General features: G+C 38.5%; 2 protein-coding genes across 2 annotated transcripts in view; one reads left to right on the forward strand and one right to left on the reverse strand.

Annotated features, from left to right (window-relative positions):
* TMEFF2 (transmembrane protein with EGF like and two follistatin like domains 2) overlaps nucleotides 1–2,523 on the reverse strand; it is a 240,162-nt gene extending 237,639 nt beyond the window's left edge. The window contains exon 1 of the mRNA XM_003825291.6: nucleotides 1,601–2,523. Within this exon, the coding sequence (XP_003825339.1) occupies nucleotides 1,601–1,772 (172 nt within the window). The 5' untranslated portion in view covers nucleotides 1,773–2,523. The remainder of the gene's footprint in view (nucleotides 1–1,600) is intronic.
* LOC129397238 (uncharacterized) lies at nucleotides 1,771–11,975 on the forward strand. Its single transcript, XM_063595088.1, has 3 exons — nucleotides 1,771–1,777; nucleotides 2,000–2,953; nucleotides 10,632–11,975. The coding sequence occupies exons 1-2, from the start codon at nucleotides 1,771–1,773 to the stop codon at nucleotides 2,740–2,742; spliced, it is 750 nt and encodes a 249-aa protein (XP_063451158.1). The 3' UTR covers nucleotides 2,743–2,953; nucleotides 10,632–11,975.
* The last annotated feature ends 5,148 nt before the right edge of the window (nucleotides 11,976–17,123 follow it).

The raw sequence follows: 17,123 nt of genomic DNA on the forward strand, positions 1-17,123 counted from the left end.
AAGCAAACCAGTCTATGTCGGACTACAAAGCCATCAACATTTCCAAAAATTGTTTTTGCAGGCTCATAATTATTACCATAATAAAGCATCTAAAAAGTGATTAGGCAATAGCAAAGTGAAACTTATTCTTTCAAAAACAACACACATGTACGCATGAATCAAGAAGTTATAGAAACATGTTGAGTTTTATTAAAATGCCAAATTTAGAAACTGCCAAAAAAGAGAACAATCTATTGACCCAAATCTAATAGGGTTGCATATCTCAACTTGTCTTTGTAAAGGATAAATTAGAATGATGCATAATAATTTTCCTTTTGGCATTTACATCAGTAATAACTAGGAACTATACAGGCTTTCACCCTATGAGTTACAGTTGGTCATTCCCTCCTCTCTAAAGTTACATACACTTCAGCTTATATACATCTTTGAAAGACACTTTATTCAGAGCCAGATTTAACTACAGCAAAATTATATTCACAGAAGATGAAAAATTACATACACACTTGCTAAAACTAGAACAGACCACACCTAGGGGACAATACCCAGGCATGTTAACGGAGTTTAAAATGCCAAGGAAATTACACCACAATTCTGCCCGGTATACTACAGGCTGTCAAACCGAAATGCTATGCTAGCTAGGAGTGCAGCAACTCCCATCCTCTGGCCCTATTTAATTAGGAAGCTTCAGCAGAGCGAAGCCTGCCAAGCGTTCGCCGTCAGAATCTGAAGGAACCCGAGCGAGCAAGAAGAGTGCCTGACCCACTCCACAGAAGCCTGTCCAGAAATGGAGGAGTCAGCGCCCACTGAAGTCGGTTCCGCCCTCGGCTCGCCTACATGGAGCCTGATCAGCCTCAGTCATGCCCACTCAGGCCTGGGAGACCCGCAAAGTGTTCTTTTTCTCAACTCCCCTGTACTACCTTGAAGCTTAGGGAAGCAAGGAGAGGGGCATATCTGGACTGCAAAACCAATGTCTTTTGCCGCCTAGGAGAGAAGGGAATGAGAGAGAGAGAGAGAGAGAGAGAGAGAGAGAGAGAGAGAGAGAGAGAGAGAGAGAGAGAGAAATTCTATTGAAATCCAGCTCCTCTAGAATCTGTGTGACCTGGTCTTCAACGGGAGACCAGTGCGACCTCATGGCACCTTTGCCAGGAATCAGCGATTCCCCTGCAGTCACCATTTGATTTATTGCTTTCTCGCTCATTCTTTCTCATAAAGTTATTTCTTCCTCATCCTAGTAAGACTTTTTTCTTTAATGATGACAAAGCTTCTGTTTTAGTGTTTCCCCTAGGATTGGTGCTCTTTCCAGTGAACCCAGAAAACCATCCCGTTTAATATTTCTTAAAATCCTCGCAGCTCCAATGTAAGCGCAAGCATGCAAAGGTTTCCTGCTACACCTGCACTTTCTGCCCATCCCAGAACCACCCCTCACCCCCGGGCCTGCAACAGTTCCCCTTGTTTCTCTGGATAGAGGTGGGTGGTATTAGGGGTCTAGGGCAGTAGGAGGTGAGGGGCTGAGGAGGCGCGCTAGGGTAGGCTGGTCTGTGCTGGATACGCGTGTTCTTCTGCGGAGTTAAAGGGTCGGGGACGGGGGTTCTGGACTTACCAGAGCAATTCCAGCCGGTGGGCGTTTGGCAGTCACTTAAGGAGGTAGGGAAAGCAGCGAGCTTCACCGGGCGGGCTACGATGAGTAGCATGACGGGCAGCAGCAGCAGCCAGCAAAAGCCCTCGCAAAGTGTCCAGCTGCTGCACTGCCGCGGGGACTCCCACAGCACCATGACTAGTTCGTGCAACTCTGCAGCAGCAAACGGCTTCCGAGGAACACAGGATCGCGGGGGCCGGGCAGCGGGCTACTGAGCATCCCGCGGACGGCGGCAGCAGAGGCGGCGGCGGTGGCAGTTGCACCCGGCGGGGAAGCAGCAGCCAAACCCGCGCATGATCTCGAGAGTTTCAGCAACATCCAGGGACTGGGCTCAGCCCCGGAGCGGGAGGTTCGTCCGCTGAGAAGCTGCGCCGGAGACGCGGGAAGCTGCTGCCATAAGGAGGGAGCTCTGGGAAGCCGGAGGACAGGAGGAGACGGGAGTCCAGGGGCAGACGAGTGGAGCCCGAGGAGGCAGGGTGGAGGGAGAGTCAAGGCGCCCCGCAGCCCGGCAGCCGCCTCTCGAGCTCTGCCGCCCGCATCCCTCTGGCGTTTGGGAAGCAGCAGGTCCTCAGCCCGCCCGGGGTCACGTGGGAAGAGGCAGTCGGGCTCTGATTGGTGGAGCAGGATGCAGGTCCCGGGAGGGAGGGGTCGACGAGGAGGTACAAGGATGCAAGGAGGAGGCGGCCGCGGAAGCCACAGATGGGCTCGCTCGCCAGGCGCTGGCCCGAGTGGGGCTAGGCGGGGATGGCTCAAGTGAGAAGCTCGGGCTTCAGGGTGGGCTACCCGCACACTCATATACCATTCGCCTCACTCTCCGCTCCAAGACGCCCCCTACCGAAGGCGGGGTCCGGACTAGCGCCCCTCTTCCGCGCGTGACCCCGGGCCGCGAGTGCGGGCCGTGGCTAGGTGGCGTCTCTCCGAGCTGGAGATGGTGGGGGCGGAGGTGTCAGAGGAGCGGCAGCAGCAGGGCAGAGAGGGGCGAGTCGGCGCGGGAGAGGGCGTCCTGCTGGCGACCGGCGCTCCAGCGTGCGGGAGCGCGCCGCCTGGGCTGTAGGGGGATGCAGGCTGGGAATGTCGCGGCGGAGAGGCCAGGGACGTTTCTCTAGGGATTTACAGGAAAGAGGGTGAGAGGCGATGGTGTTAGAACCGCTCTTGCCGACCTGGAAGCAACAGCAGCATCTCCCACAAGAGCGTGCAACCCCAAGGCTGCTCGCCGAGCCAGCTCAGCCATCCCGGCAGGCGCTCTCCTTCCTTCTCTCTTCTCCCCTCTCTCCTCCCAGGCCCCCCGCAGCTCCGACCCAGCCCAAGCGGCCGCAGGTTTGAATCCCTCTCCTCATCACCCGCTCCTCTCCAGCCCGTAGCCTATTAGTGTGTCCACCTGGGAGGTGCGGTCAGATGTGTTTGGAAGGTCAGATTGGTCGGGACAAGTGGTCTGAGAGAAAGAGAAAGGCTCCTCTGCATACGCCGCGGGTGGGTTGCCGGGAGCATCGGCCGGGCAGCGGCGTCCGGGAAGGGGAGAGCGGGCTCCATTTGTTGGCCCAGGCAACAATTGGCCCAGGCAGTGGGCCCTTACTCGGGTCTTTGCCGGATGGCCGGTGACCTGGGGCGACGAGAGAAGGTCTAACTCGGCAGGAGTCTCTGGCTCTGCGCGTTTCTTTCATTCTCTCCAGCGGGAAGGGCAAACGGCATAGCGGGACCCGCCTTCCGTCTGCTGCATTCTTCAGGCAGTTAGACACACTCTTTAGCCTAATGGAATTTTAGTCGCCAGTAACGGGACCAAGAGCTTTCGGGGACAAGGGTGGAGAGGAACATCTTTCTTCCATGACCGGGGTCACTATTGCAGTCTCAGTGTTTTGGATGCCCCATAGGGAAGAGTTTTCTTTTTTGTGTGTGATTATTCAGTGATTCCTGTTTTTGTTTTTGTTTATCTTCTCTCCGCTCTCCTTCTCTATTCCTCTCTGTTATCCCTCCTCCTTCTTCTCCCCCCGCTTTCAAAAGCCTCCAGATCCTCCCTTTTTCTGTTTAAATTTTCCTTTTGTGCCCCTCTTTCTGTGTCCCCTGAATTTAAGAGAGCATTTGATAACATTTAACAGGCAATTAGTGTCCATTCCCAATCACTTAAAAGAGGCATTAATATACTTTGAAAACGGGACTATCTATCCTTTGCAGACACCACCAGAAAAACAAATTGTACCCGAGTAATCCTTTTAAGTACTTTAACCTCCAACCTCCTCCCACTTCCTTGCTTTTTAACTTCTCCTTTGAGAGATGTGATCGTGCAGCACCTCAGTGCCTCAAAGAAATCTTTTTTTTTTTTTCCTGTGTGAAATCCATCCCTTTATCTTACATCTCCGCCTCCGTCCGAGACTGTCCCTCTCCCCTCCCACCTCCAAAGATTTCTGAAACTCAGTGTCTCTCACTCCTGGCAATTAAGCAGCAGATCCCAGCATTCTAGTCGGTGGCATCTCGCTCCTCACCGACGAAGACTCCATTAAAACAGATCAATTAGACCAGACGTTGGAGGCATCAGAAAATCGGCTTCTAGACAGAGCAGCTAAATTCTTTAAGGAAACAGAATACCCATTATATAGAGCTGCCAACTAATATTGCAAAACAAGGAATTAGAAATTTCTTTCGCTACAGGCTTTCAGCAGAGAAGGCAACATAAATATAGATCAAGATTTAACAACTCTACAGCACAGAGTGAGAACATGTCATTTTCCATAGCAAGGCTGGTGTGGTAACTAATCAGGCTTATGAAAATAAGTCATGCTTGAAACTAAAGGCAAAGTCCTTAAAAGTGTTTATGCAGTAATTAGGATAATGAAACAGGACCTGCTAGGATTTCAGAGCTTGGCTATGTAAGTAGAATTTTAGAGAACCTCTTAGCAGAGGAAAACTGTTTTTGAATTTTCTGCTAAGTAAATTTTTGGCATACTTTCTAATAATATATGCTCTTCCTAAGACGTTTTGCCAAAAGTAAGTTAAAACTCCAAAGGAGTTAATTACTGGTTGTAACTGGTTAACAAATGCGGTTGCTTCCACAGAGGTCCTTTAAATTATTAAACAGTTTGAAGCAAAGCCTTTGCAATGGGAATGCTGCAATTTTGTTGCACTTACTATGTACTTAGTGTTATAGTGCCACCAAGAAACAAATTCTGAAACTGGCAAGCACCACCAAGTGGCAGAAGAACATCACTCATTGAGCAGAGAATCGTATTACTGAATATGTAAATAAAAATATATACATTATTTAGACTTGTCACTAGGTACCAAAGAAGTAGACAAGACTGCATTAGCAATTGGATTAGTGCTTTAACTTTTCCCCAGCAAGGCAAAATCAGTTTACTTATTAGAATTAAATTTAAGTCTATGAACTGTACTTTGCATTGCGTATCATATGATTGCTAGTAATATGACACAATCATACCATGTATTTGCAAAATTCTTATTTTAAAATACTATACCATATTTACTTTCAATCTTCTTGAGCTAGAACACTTTATTTGTGGCATATACACTCTAGAATTGATGCAGAGGAGCAGAGTCCAGTTGTTAGATTTTTCAGTAGAAATAGTGCAGATATATTTTCTCCAGAAAACTTAAGAACATTTTTTTTTTCTAATGGAAAGAACATCATTATAAAGTGTGAGATTACTCACAGCTTAAATAGGGGGCTTGGGAGTTATTCTCCAACAAGAATAGTTTAAGATAAATAAATGAACCTGGGAAAATAAGATACACTGCCAATCAGAACTCTTATCTCCTTCATGATTTCATACTTTCTGATTGCTTCAATAAAGGTAAGATGTATCCTTTGCTTCTTAGGTGTCAGGCATTGTGCCATGTAGGATAGAACATGTTATTTTTATTTAATCTTTAAAACACCCCTATGAGACAAAGAATATTATCTCATTTTATATAAAAGGAATATGGCTTTGAAAGCATTAGGCAACTTGCCCCAAGAAACAAATCTCGTCAGTGACACTGCTGGGACTCTGTGAAATTCTGCCTGACTTCAGAGCACAAGACATAAGTCACTAATTTCTGCTGTATTGCTGCCTGTTAGCTTCTGAGAGGGGAAACTAACTGGGAACGTATCAGTTCTGTCCATGATACTTCATTTGCCCTTTCTGTGGAGCAGCAGTAAGGCCCAAACTTTAATTCTCAAACTTCAGCAATAAGATCCAGTGATTTCTGAACCTGGTTGATCATATGAATTCCTTGAGAAACTTTGAAACAATAGACAAATTCCAAGTCCCACTATCAGGGATTCAGAAAATCTGGAGTTGGGCCTTGGGATCCACATTTCAATATTCATCCTTGTTGGAGAAGTAAGGTACCACCTATACCTATATGACAAATGAAAGGATACCTCGATTTTTGCTCAGTTTTCACAGAGAGGTTTCTGAGACAGGTTAAAAGCTTTTACTCAGTGTAAAGATGAGCTGTTGTACATGTCTGTCTCTCTGTTTTTATGCATATGTTCACCAAATATGTATTAAGCTTCTAATATGTCTGACACAGTAACTTTGTGACTGTAGACAATTTCCTCATTTGTAAAATGTGAGTAATAACAATACCTGCCCCCTGGGCTTGTTCTAAAGATTAAAATAAAAATGTATGGTTTAATGGTAGTGGATTTGGGGGGATCCCCTATATAAATAAGTGAATGGAGGGAGGTATGAATAAATAAATACATAAAGATGTGTGTACTTATATTTATACACATAATTAAAAATAGTTAAAGATGTACAAATTAAAGTTAAATGTATGTGATATTGAAGTATATGTTGATTATTGATAATGAAGTACAGTATAATTTCTAACCCCACACCTTAACATCTCATACTTAATAACTTATATCTTAATTTATAGCCTACTTAAGATACATAGATATAGATAGAATGTTCTAAATCATTATTGCCTTAGTTTTAATGTATAATATTCATATTAAAAAGTATCTATCAGTGTGTAGTAAATGTATTAGAACATTATTTATAGGTCAAATGATATTGACAATGTTTCAGAGTCGTCATCTTCATTTCTGGATAATTTTTCAAACTGAGAGTAATTAAATTTGCTATTTTTTCACCCTTTTCTACAATGGCAAATAACATATAAACAATGAGCTGTGATTTAAAGAAATAATTTTATAATGTAAAAGTTTCCCTATGCCTTATTGATTTCCATGCCCTTAATTAATTTTGGTAGTTTAAGTTTGTGATTTCAGTGCTGAGGAAAGTTTATTTCATCTTAGAGCAGTGGGGCTCAGTCATGATTTCACATCACAATCACCTGGATAATTAAAGAATACTGATGCAGAGTTCGTATTCAAAGACTTGGAATCCCTAGAAGTGACACAGAAGCATTGGTATATATATATTTTTAAAGTTTTCCTGGAGAAACACATAGCCATGATTGAGAACCACTGTCCTGGGGAAAGTGACTATTTTCTCATTACTCAAATAGCCAAGTTTCAGAGGTAAAATACTTACATTTTTCTCCATTAAAACTTGTAAAACACATATCTCACCAAAGACTATTAAAACATCTAGCCAAAGCAATATAAACTAGTTAATGTTTGCCACTAGCTTGCCAGTAGTTAAAAAAAAAAAGGAAGAACTGTTATTGGAAGAGAGCTAGATTTAATAAGCAGTAGTCATCTCTATACAATCTGGTGTCTTTTTATTTATAAATTCAAGTAGGTTTCCATTGCTATTATTTTAATCATAGCCTTCTTAGGGCTTAGCCTAATGCTTTATTTCAAACTCATTTTGAAATTTATTCTCTGGAGTCAGAAACAGGAACTAGAATCAGCTTGGAATGAAACTACCTTTCATGTCTCTCTTTGCCTACTCATGGCTTCTATTGGGGGAAATTAGAAAAAGACTTAGTAAAGGTAGTTCTTTCCAATTTGTATTATTAACACCATCCAGTATTGCATATTCTGAGCATTTTACTCATTTATTTCATACCATAAGCCCCAATCATTTCTCCCTTTATTATCTGTGACATTGTTTTTTTTTTTCTCCAAGTTACTTGTTAGTGGTAGAACAGACCCCCGGAGCACTAATGTTCCCAGCCACTTTGCTGCTGCTCTTCTACCCACTTGTCGTTCTTCTAAAAAAATAAATAAAGAAAAAATAGAAAAATGGGGGGGAGGAACTTCTTTCATACAATATTTAGGAAAACTTAATATAAACATCGCTCACTTGAAGCTTCACAGTGTGCATTTGCACATTAAAGGCTCTGAGGAGCCCTGCAGTGAAATCAAGCCAAAACACATCAAGCAAAACTAAACACCTGTTTAACTTTATTGACCTCAGATTTTCTAACATTATTTGATCATGAATCCCTTTTAGCAAGAAACCACTACAATAAACTATGGCAATGGATTTCCATATATTACTCCATTAGTAGCAATAGTTTAAGGAATGAATGAGCCTTTTGAAAAGTTGTGTTGCCATTTTTAGGTGCCAGGGCTGGTCATTCCCTTTGACTTGTCTTTTCACCAATGAAGTCAGCTCACAATCAGGTCTTTACATTAGTAGTGTAAATGTTCCACAATTGTATCTTCTGATGTATTCTGACATCATAAGCATTTTTGGAAAATGATTAAAATGTTAGCCTTTCCTGTACTCCACCACATTACCGCCTTTAAAAATCTTCCTTCCTTTATTTTACCTTACATAAATTCTAAACTGGATACTGTCATTTCCTTAGCAGTGATTGTAACACAGAATCAGATACAGATTGTGTCTGATAACACTACTTTCCAAAAAACTGAGTCTTATGTTGTTGAACATGTTAAAAATGTTTAAATAGAAAATTCAAAAGATTTAAAAGAGAATTTAATTGACTTATTTACATGTCTATACTTATTTCTTTACAGTATAAATCTGGACATTTAGCCACTTGCTGATTATTATTAGAGCTTCCAATATAATGACATGGCAAGATCACATGACAGGAGCTAGGCAGCTGTTGACTATTTTAGTTGCAGTCTTTGCCTTGACATTTATAAGCATTAAAAAGCTCACTCGCTATACAGATATCTCCCATTTTTAGATGTACTAAATGTAAAATATATAATTTTACAATAATACATATATAATATATAATAAACATCTATTGTAGATAAAGCCAATCTATAAACACTTATATTCAAGATGGATATAAGTTACTTAGTTTCTCTGAGCCTCTATATATTGTCTTGGCCAGAGTTCATTTTAATACTGAGGTAACAAAGAAACCCTGGTGTAAAAAGAGGAAGAATATGTTGTGGAACTCTAGTGAAGTAAGGACATAGATTATGGGAAGGACTGAAATATACAAATAGGAAATCATCAAGAGTTAAAGCACACTTTTAATCTTTCTGGGGCAGCATTGTCTCTATTTTTTACTTTAGCTATTTACATCCTTCTTTGTCTGCATGGACCAGTATTCACTGTGATCCTACCATCCCCATCTTGGATATAAGTGTTTATAGATTGCATTTATCTATAATGTCTATTATATATTATATATGTATTATTGTAAAATTATATACTTTACATTTAGTACACCTAAAAATGGGAGACATCTGTATAGCGAGTGAGCTTTTTAATGAACTATAGAACTAGTTTATTAATAATTATGTAAATTCTCTGACTTTCATATGTAAGATTTTCTTTTTTTTTTTTTTTTTTTTTGAGACAGGGCCTGAGGCTTGCTGTTTTCCAGGCTGAAATGCAGTGGCACTATCATAGCTTACTGCAACCTCAAACTCCTGGGCTCCACCATGCCCAACTAATTTTTAAATATTTTGTATAAATTGGGTCTCACTATGTTGCCCAGGCTGGTCTCAAACTCCTGACCTCAAGCAGTCCTCCTTCTGCAACTTCCCAAAGTATTGGGATTACTGTCATGAGCCACAGTGCCCAACTAGATTTGCTTTTGAATGTAAGAGTCAAATAATGTTGAATTGTAAAGATCTTTAATTTTTGCTCAGGTACATCATTCTTCATATATATATATACAGCAAGATGTAGCAAATTGACATATACCTAGTTGGCGTGCAACAAATGGTGGTAAATTAAATTGAAATGTTAAAACTAAGTGTATTAATCGACACACTTTGGCAAGAATGCATCTATTTACACTGTTACCAGGGATGGTAGTGAAATCCCCTTTGAATAACCCGGAAGTTCTTTTACCCTGTCTTTTATAGGCAAGACCTATTTTAGAGTCAAAGTCCAGCACTGAGAATGTGAAGATCAGAGCACATCAGAGGTTGCCTAAGCAAGGGACAGTGAGTTTTAACTGTTCACATCTTCTGCTTATGTGTTCCCTAAGGGGTGGTCATTGGTTTTATTGCCTCACTATGAGAGTATGTTATTTGTGTTTTGGGGGTGTTATTATGCTTTTAGATTTTTGCTATCTATGTATTCCCATGGCTTCATGTCAGGAAATCCACTACCCAATTCATCAGACCATAAAACAAATAAATGAAAATTCTCTTGATGCAAAATTTGAGGTTTTCAAATGAAAGGAAAGGAAAGAGAAAGGAAGGTAGGCAGCAGGTGATATTTGGGGACCTGACATACACAGAAACACATGTATAGACTCTATCTAATCTATCTATCTATCATCTATCTATCTATCTATCTATCTATCTATCTATCATCTATCTATATCTATCTATATCTATGTATGTATCTATCTATGTTTCTATTTATGTGTCTATGTATCTAGGTATCTATCTATCTATCTGCCTACCTACCTATGTCTCTATTGGCATATTTCCATTTATTGTGCTTTGCTGCCCCTTTTTTTTTTTTAACAAATTGAAGGTTTGTGACAACCATGCATTCAACAAGTCTATGGGTGATAGTTTTTTCAACAGCATGTGCTCATATCATGTCTCGGTGTCACATTTTGGTAATTCTCACAATATAGCCAACTTTTTCATTATTATTACATCTATTTTGGTGACCTGTGCTCAAAACTTCAGTGGAAGAAGTAACTGCAGATGTGGTGGAAATAACAAGAGAACTAGAATTAGAAGTGGAGCCTGAAGATGGGACTGAATTGCTGCAATCTCATGATAAAATTTGAATGGATGAGGAGTCACTCATGGAGGAGCAAAGAAAGTTGTCTCTTGAGATGAAATCTACTCCTAGTAAAGATGCTATGAACATTGTTGAAGTGACAACTTAGCTGATAAAGCAGTGGCAGAGTTTGAGAGGATTGACTTCAATTTTGAAAGTTCTGTGAGTAAAATGTTACCAAACAGCATCAGATGCTACAGAGAAATGTTTCATGAAAGAGCGTCATTTCAGCAAACTTCTCAAACTTTATTGTAGTCTTATTTTAAGAAATTGCAACAGCCACCTCAGCCTTCAGCAACCACCACCCTGATCAGTCAGCAACCATCAACACTGAGGCAAGACCATCTACAAGCAGAAAGATTATGACCTGGCTGAAGGCTCAGATTATTGTCAGCATTTTTAAGCAATAAAGTATTTTTAAATTAAGGTATGTATATTATTTTTTAGATGTAATGCTATTGAGTATGTAATAGACTACAGTGTAGTGTAAACATAACTTTCCTATGCACTGGGAAACCAAAACATTTGTGTGACTCACCTTATTGTGGTGGTCTGGAAACTAACCAACATTATCTCCAAGGTATGCCTGTACACACAGACACACAGACACATGTATATACATACATGTATATTATATATAATATATAATGTGGGTATATATATGTATATATAAACACATGTATACATATACACATTATAAACAACTCAAAATTCAAATCACAAAGAGTTTATATAGAATCATCCTGGCTTTTTAGCCTCAGATCTCACTCCACAAATGTAGCCACTGTCACCAGTGTTTTGAGAATCCTTTCAGATTTGTCCAGGCCCATCATCCTGTCATACCCTCTCTTTCTCTCTCTCTCTGTGTATGTGTGTATATAAATTATATATAATATAATTTTATAGACACACTATGTATAATATATGTGTGTGTGTGTTTGATTTACAAATGAGCTCTTACCATATATACTGTTCTATTTCTTGCTTTATTCACTTAACACAAGGATATCTGCTTCATTTGAGTTGATAGAATGCCATACTAGATGTCTCATAATTTATTCAGTTTCCTGTTTATGGATGTTTATTTTATTTTATTTTGAAATTAAAATTTAATGCAATTGTGACACATAATATCCTCTCTTTGCAATGAAGATGTCTACCTCATCCCCCAACCAAAAGGGTAAAGGCCACAAGGAGAACATTACTATGTGTTTACTGGGAAATATTGAGGTAGCTAGCCAAACAAAGGCTTACATTTTCACTCTTAACTACTCTCAGTGAGGAACATGTTTAACATGAGTGCCTTATTAGAAATGTCTTTCAGATTTACTTCATATATACTTGTAAACAAATGATGCAGTTGCAACACGATTTCTTACAAGCTCTGACTTTTTGTTCATTTGTTGTCATAATACATGATTATAACCCTAAAATCTAATGTAATATTAGTTACCATATTATATTTCAGTGTTATGTGGATGGGTCTTGAATTCTTTCCAAAGAAGTTTAATTATATCATATCACAGTAGATGCATCTATTAGACATTAAAAAAACAGTGTTTAACGCGACACACCAGCGTAGACCAAGTGAATTAGCTCTTTTCTCCTACAAAGCTAAATCTTTTCTTTCAGTTATAGAAACTTTCTTTTCTGTTCACAAACCCCTTTGACAGAACTTTACCTATATAATAAACCTGCACATGTACCCCTGAGCTTAAAAGAAAAAAGGAACTTTCTTTTTCAGTTATAGAAAGTTTGTTGCTAAAAATGGCTGTTTTTTTTGTTTGTTTTTTAATTTTCCAATGTGACAATTAGCCATGGATTTACAATTATACCCCAAACAGGTTTTGGGGCAATAGTCAGGACACTGAACTTGAATTAAAAAATCTTGTTCCATGTTCTGGCTCTGATCCTTGTGATTATGTAAGTCTCACCCTCCTGATACTCAATTTCATTATATATGCAACAATATGAGGATTAAATACGATTTGTTATCTGTAAGATGCTCTGTAATAAGACAGGTATTATTTGCTATTTACTATGTACAAAGCAAAATAAGTTTATGCTATTTGATTTTTGTTGCCAAATCCTAAATCAGCAGCCATTACAATTACTGGTGACAGTTTTTCTCCAACTTTCCCAGCTCCACACACTCTGGATTAAGAAATTACTTCTAATTCTAGACCAGGGTAGATATAAAAAATGTAAATAGGTGGATCTGTGTTAGGGTAAGTGTATTATATATTATATTACATACAAAATTTTCTATTTTTATACGTGAACTAATGAAGTCCATAAAACTAGGAAACTTTGGAAGATAGGTCCCACAGATTTTAAATACAACTAAGATAATTTGTCTAAGCAGAAAATAGTAGTTTTCTTCATAATTCTTCATTTCATTGAACTTTTAACTGTGATTCCCCTTTATGTAAATTAAACAATAATTTAGAGATTTTAAACATTTTGGAAGAGTTTTGTAGCTGACATTATCTTTAAGATATTCGTGATGTATGATTTAGTGAATAGGTGAGGAAATACAATGTCATGGTGAATAGAGAAAAAGCCACTTAATTTTATGACCAAATATATTTTTAATAGGTCAACTCTTTGATTATTTATTAGTAATAACTTTAACAATATTTACACAACACTTGTTTCTTACAAAACTGTTCATATATTTCTCACCTTCCTTAAATGACAGGTATTTTCATTTCCATTTGAGCCAGCTGAGAATTAATGTTAAAAGATTTACCTAATGTTTTCTGAGAATTCAATGCCCTGTAAAAATAAACTTACCTTATGAGTTGTCAAGATGACTACAAAGAGCTGAAAGAAAGTTTCTCTAGCTAGAATATATGTATTGTAAATATCGGTTTCTTAAACCGTTATTACAGTGTAAGCAATCACTTCCTTGTTGCGTACATTCTCTCACTTGCCAAGTTGTACTGGAAATGGATGCTAATAACTTGCACTTGGCTTGTACTTTAATGCATTGGAATAGCACATTTCTTAATTGCGTATCATCTAGAGCGGTCTACCAATTTAGATGAAAGAGCTCTGAACAGCACACACGACTGGGAGGATATTGTGGTGAAAAGATATCAACAATCACTCCATTAATGTTTAGCTTATACTTGCATCTAATGGGTGATAATGCATCTTACGTGACATATGTGAAGATAAATTTACAGCATTAATAGGCTTATATTCCATAACAATAAGCTATTTCTCTAACAAGTCCTACTTCGCTAATAAAATATTGTCTTCCTAGTGTCATGTGATAGAAAGATAAGGGTTAGATGATGTATGTTGCTTTTATTGACAGCAACAAAATGCCTTCATCTTGGTGTACAATATATATTTTTATTATATAAAAACAGAGAACATTGTCACTGTGTGGAAAGTTACATTTCATGAAAATATACATTTGGCAACATTAAATTATCTGTCTGGAGACATGGGTCATCTGCATATAACATTTAAAACTGCAGTTTAGTTTTTAAAGCTATTTATTTTTACTCCACTTTCAGATAAGATTTAACACAAATTTAAGCCAGTTAAGTAGTCATTTCGATATCTCTGAAATTGTGTATATGAGGTAGCAATCAATCAGTTCAATCATGTTAAAATTTTCTTTCTACAGACATACCCATTGAAAGTTATTTCAGTCATAAATTCCTCATCTTAAAATCACTTACCATGAGTTCTGAGCATGTGAGAGTATAAATGATATTAATAAAAAAATAAAATAAATCTTAAATTTATTGTTTTTCCCACTTCAGCATTAAGATGACAACCCCATGTAAAAAGTAATTTTAAGGTCTCATTAATTTCATGACCCATCTCACTGTGGACTCATAGGCCCTTTTAAATATATTATTAGTACATATATTTTAGGGTATCACATTATTGAGAAGTGAATAAAAGCTGAGGTTCTTCATCCCAGAAAAATACTCATAAGCTTATGCCAAAATATACACATAGTTTCAGGAGGTACAAAGACTTCTCCAAAACTCATGAAGCTTAGGGTAAACACCATATTTTATGAGTTATTTTTTATTGTTAATAAGAAAGATAATGTCACCACATTATGTAAGCCATTTTCATAAAGAAGAAGCAATTTGTTGTGGAAGCATGATAGTTTATTTCCAAATGACTTAGTTTAATTTATATTTATATAATATAGATTGACTCTGATAATAAAGATCTATATTGATAAGTTGCATTAGATTTCAGATTGGGGCATATATGAAGAAATATAAAACTGTTGAATGCATATATTATTACAAAAAATATTTGTATATTATGTCTGTGGTTATTTCAATATTTTTATAAATCTCTATGTAAACTTAGATAAGAGGAAAAATATATTTCATACATCTGTATACCCATATAAGTTTTTTTGTTTGTTTGTTTGTTTTTTTAGACAGAGTCTAACTCTGTCGCCCAGGCTGGAGTGCAGTGGCGCGATCTCGCCTCACTGCAAGCTCCGCCTCCCGGGTTCATGCCATTCTCCTGCCTCAGCCTCCCGAGTAGCTGGGACTACAGGCGCCCGCCACCATGCCCGGCTAATTTTTTGTATTTTTAGTAGAGACGGGGTTTCACGGTGTTAGCCAGGATGGTCTCGATCTCCTGACCTCGTGATCTGCCCACCTTGGCCTCCTAACGTGCTGGGATTACAGGCGTGAGCCACCGTGCCTGGCCATACCCATATAACTTTAAGAATATGCATATTGACACCCTTGTTCTACATCTTTCATTATTCAATACTGTCTTTAAAAGTAAAATTTTGCATTAAAAAACAAACACAAAAAGCAATGTTACCAAAAGAATTTTATAGGCCACTTAAAAGTTTTAGTGAATGTGAAAATATTTTTGTGAGTAACTTTGAACAAAATCGATCTCAGAATCTAGTATTAGATGATTATTGCTAACAAGAATGCAGGTAGTACAAAAGTCTGCTCCAGTTGTCGCTTAGTATACCCCTCTGCACATTTTTTCTTGATTCACATTACTTGTTACAGCAGCATCCAGTGAATTTATGATAGGATGGGATAAGTAAAGGAACACCATCTATGGCAAGAGGGAGGTGAGAATACAATTTTGATCTCTATATCAGAGTCTTGTATTTAATTTTTTCAACCTTCAATTTCACTTCTCTTTTACATATTCTTATGATACAATTTTTAAAGTTATCTGAGTGCTTTTATTTTCTAGGGTAAGGTAGGTTTTAATTAGGAAGCAGACATTATTATGACAATAGCAGAAATACTTAACTCTCAAATCAATGATCTTTGCTATTAAAAAGATACACTACGTTGATGTGGGATTAATCCTAATTTATTAATAGTTTCTATTTTCAGTATATTGATTTATTGTTAATAATTTGGGACCATTTCTCATCATTTCAATGTCATAAACACAGTCATACAGCTATATAATGACAGGTATGTAGATGAGTGTGCATGGATGTAGTAGGATTGTACATTCATTTTTTCCACAAAATTGAATGCCTGTATGAGTCAGACCCCAAGCTACCTCTGAGGATGCAGTAGAGAACAAGATTGACAGTCTTAGGGAGTTTAGGAGGAAAATGGGTTTAGTGGCAAAGATAAACATTGAATAAGTAAGGACACAAATAAGTAAATGTAATTGTGAAAATTTTCACGGAGGATTAGTGCAGGTTTCTCCTGCACTAAAGTATGTAAAGTATATAATAATATGAAGTAAGTTGATCTAGGGGCCAGGAAGCTCTTCCTTCTTTTCTTCATTTACTCATTTAAATATTGGAGTTTCTCAGGGCTCTGTCTCACCCCCACATTTTTCTCATCTCCTTCCTGCTTATGTAGAGTTGAAGGTGAACTGTTAGAGGGGATTGAGTAGGTATTGCTGTTTAGATAGGGGAAAACCATGACACACAGTGTTTATAGGAGTGAGTAGGGAACTTACCATAGGCTTTGGAGAGGCCAAATAAGATAAGATTAAAAATGTGCCACTTGAGTTTAGAAGTTGGTGTTCACTGGTGACTCATCAAAGGAAGTATTAATGGAAGGGGATCCAGAGAGGAGATGGTAGATTGGGAGGTAATGTGAACAGATGATTTAGCTTCATCTGACCATGAAAGCAAGCTCTATGAGGGCAGGAATTCTGCATCCTGGGAACTATAACAATGTCTAGCATATATTGCACTAATAATTGTTTGTTAAATAAATAAATGTTATGAGTTCTGGAGAGTAAACAGGAGCCAAATTTAGTAGATCATGCAGGGTCTTGTAAATCATGGCAAGACTTTTGGCTTGCTGCTTTCTAAGTACAGTATAATGGAAAACCACTCAAGGATTTGCTCAGAGCCTAGCCAGACTGGATTTATGTTTTAAAATGAACACAGATCCCCC

Source organism: Pan paniscus, chromosome 13 (assembly GCF_029289425.2).
Source record: "Pan paniscus chromosome 13, NHGRI_mPanPan1-v2.0_pri, whole genome shotgun sequence".
In the NCBI taxonomy this organism is placed as follows: Eukaryota; Metazoa; Chordata; class Mammalia; order Primates; family Hominidae; genus Pan; species Pan paniscus.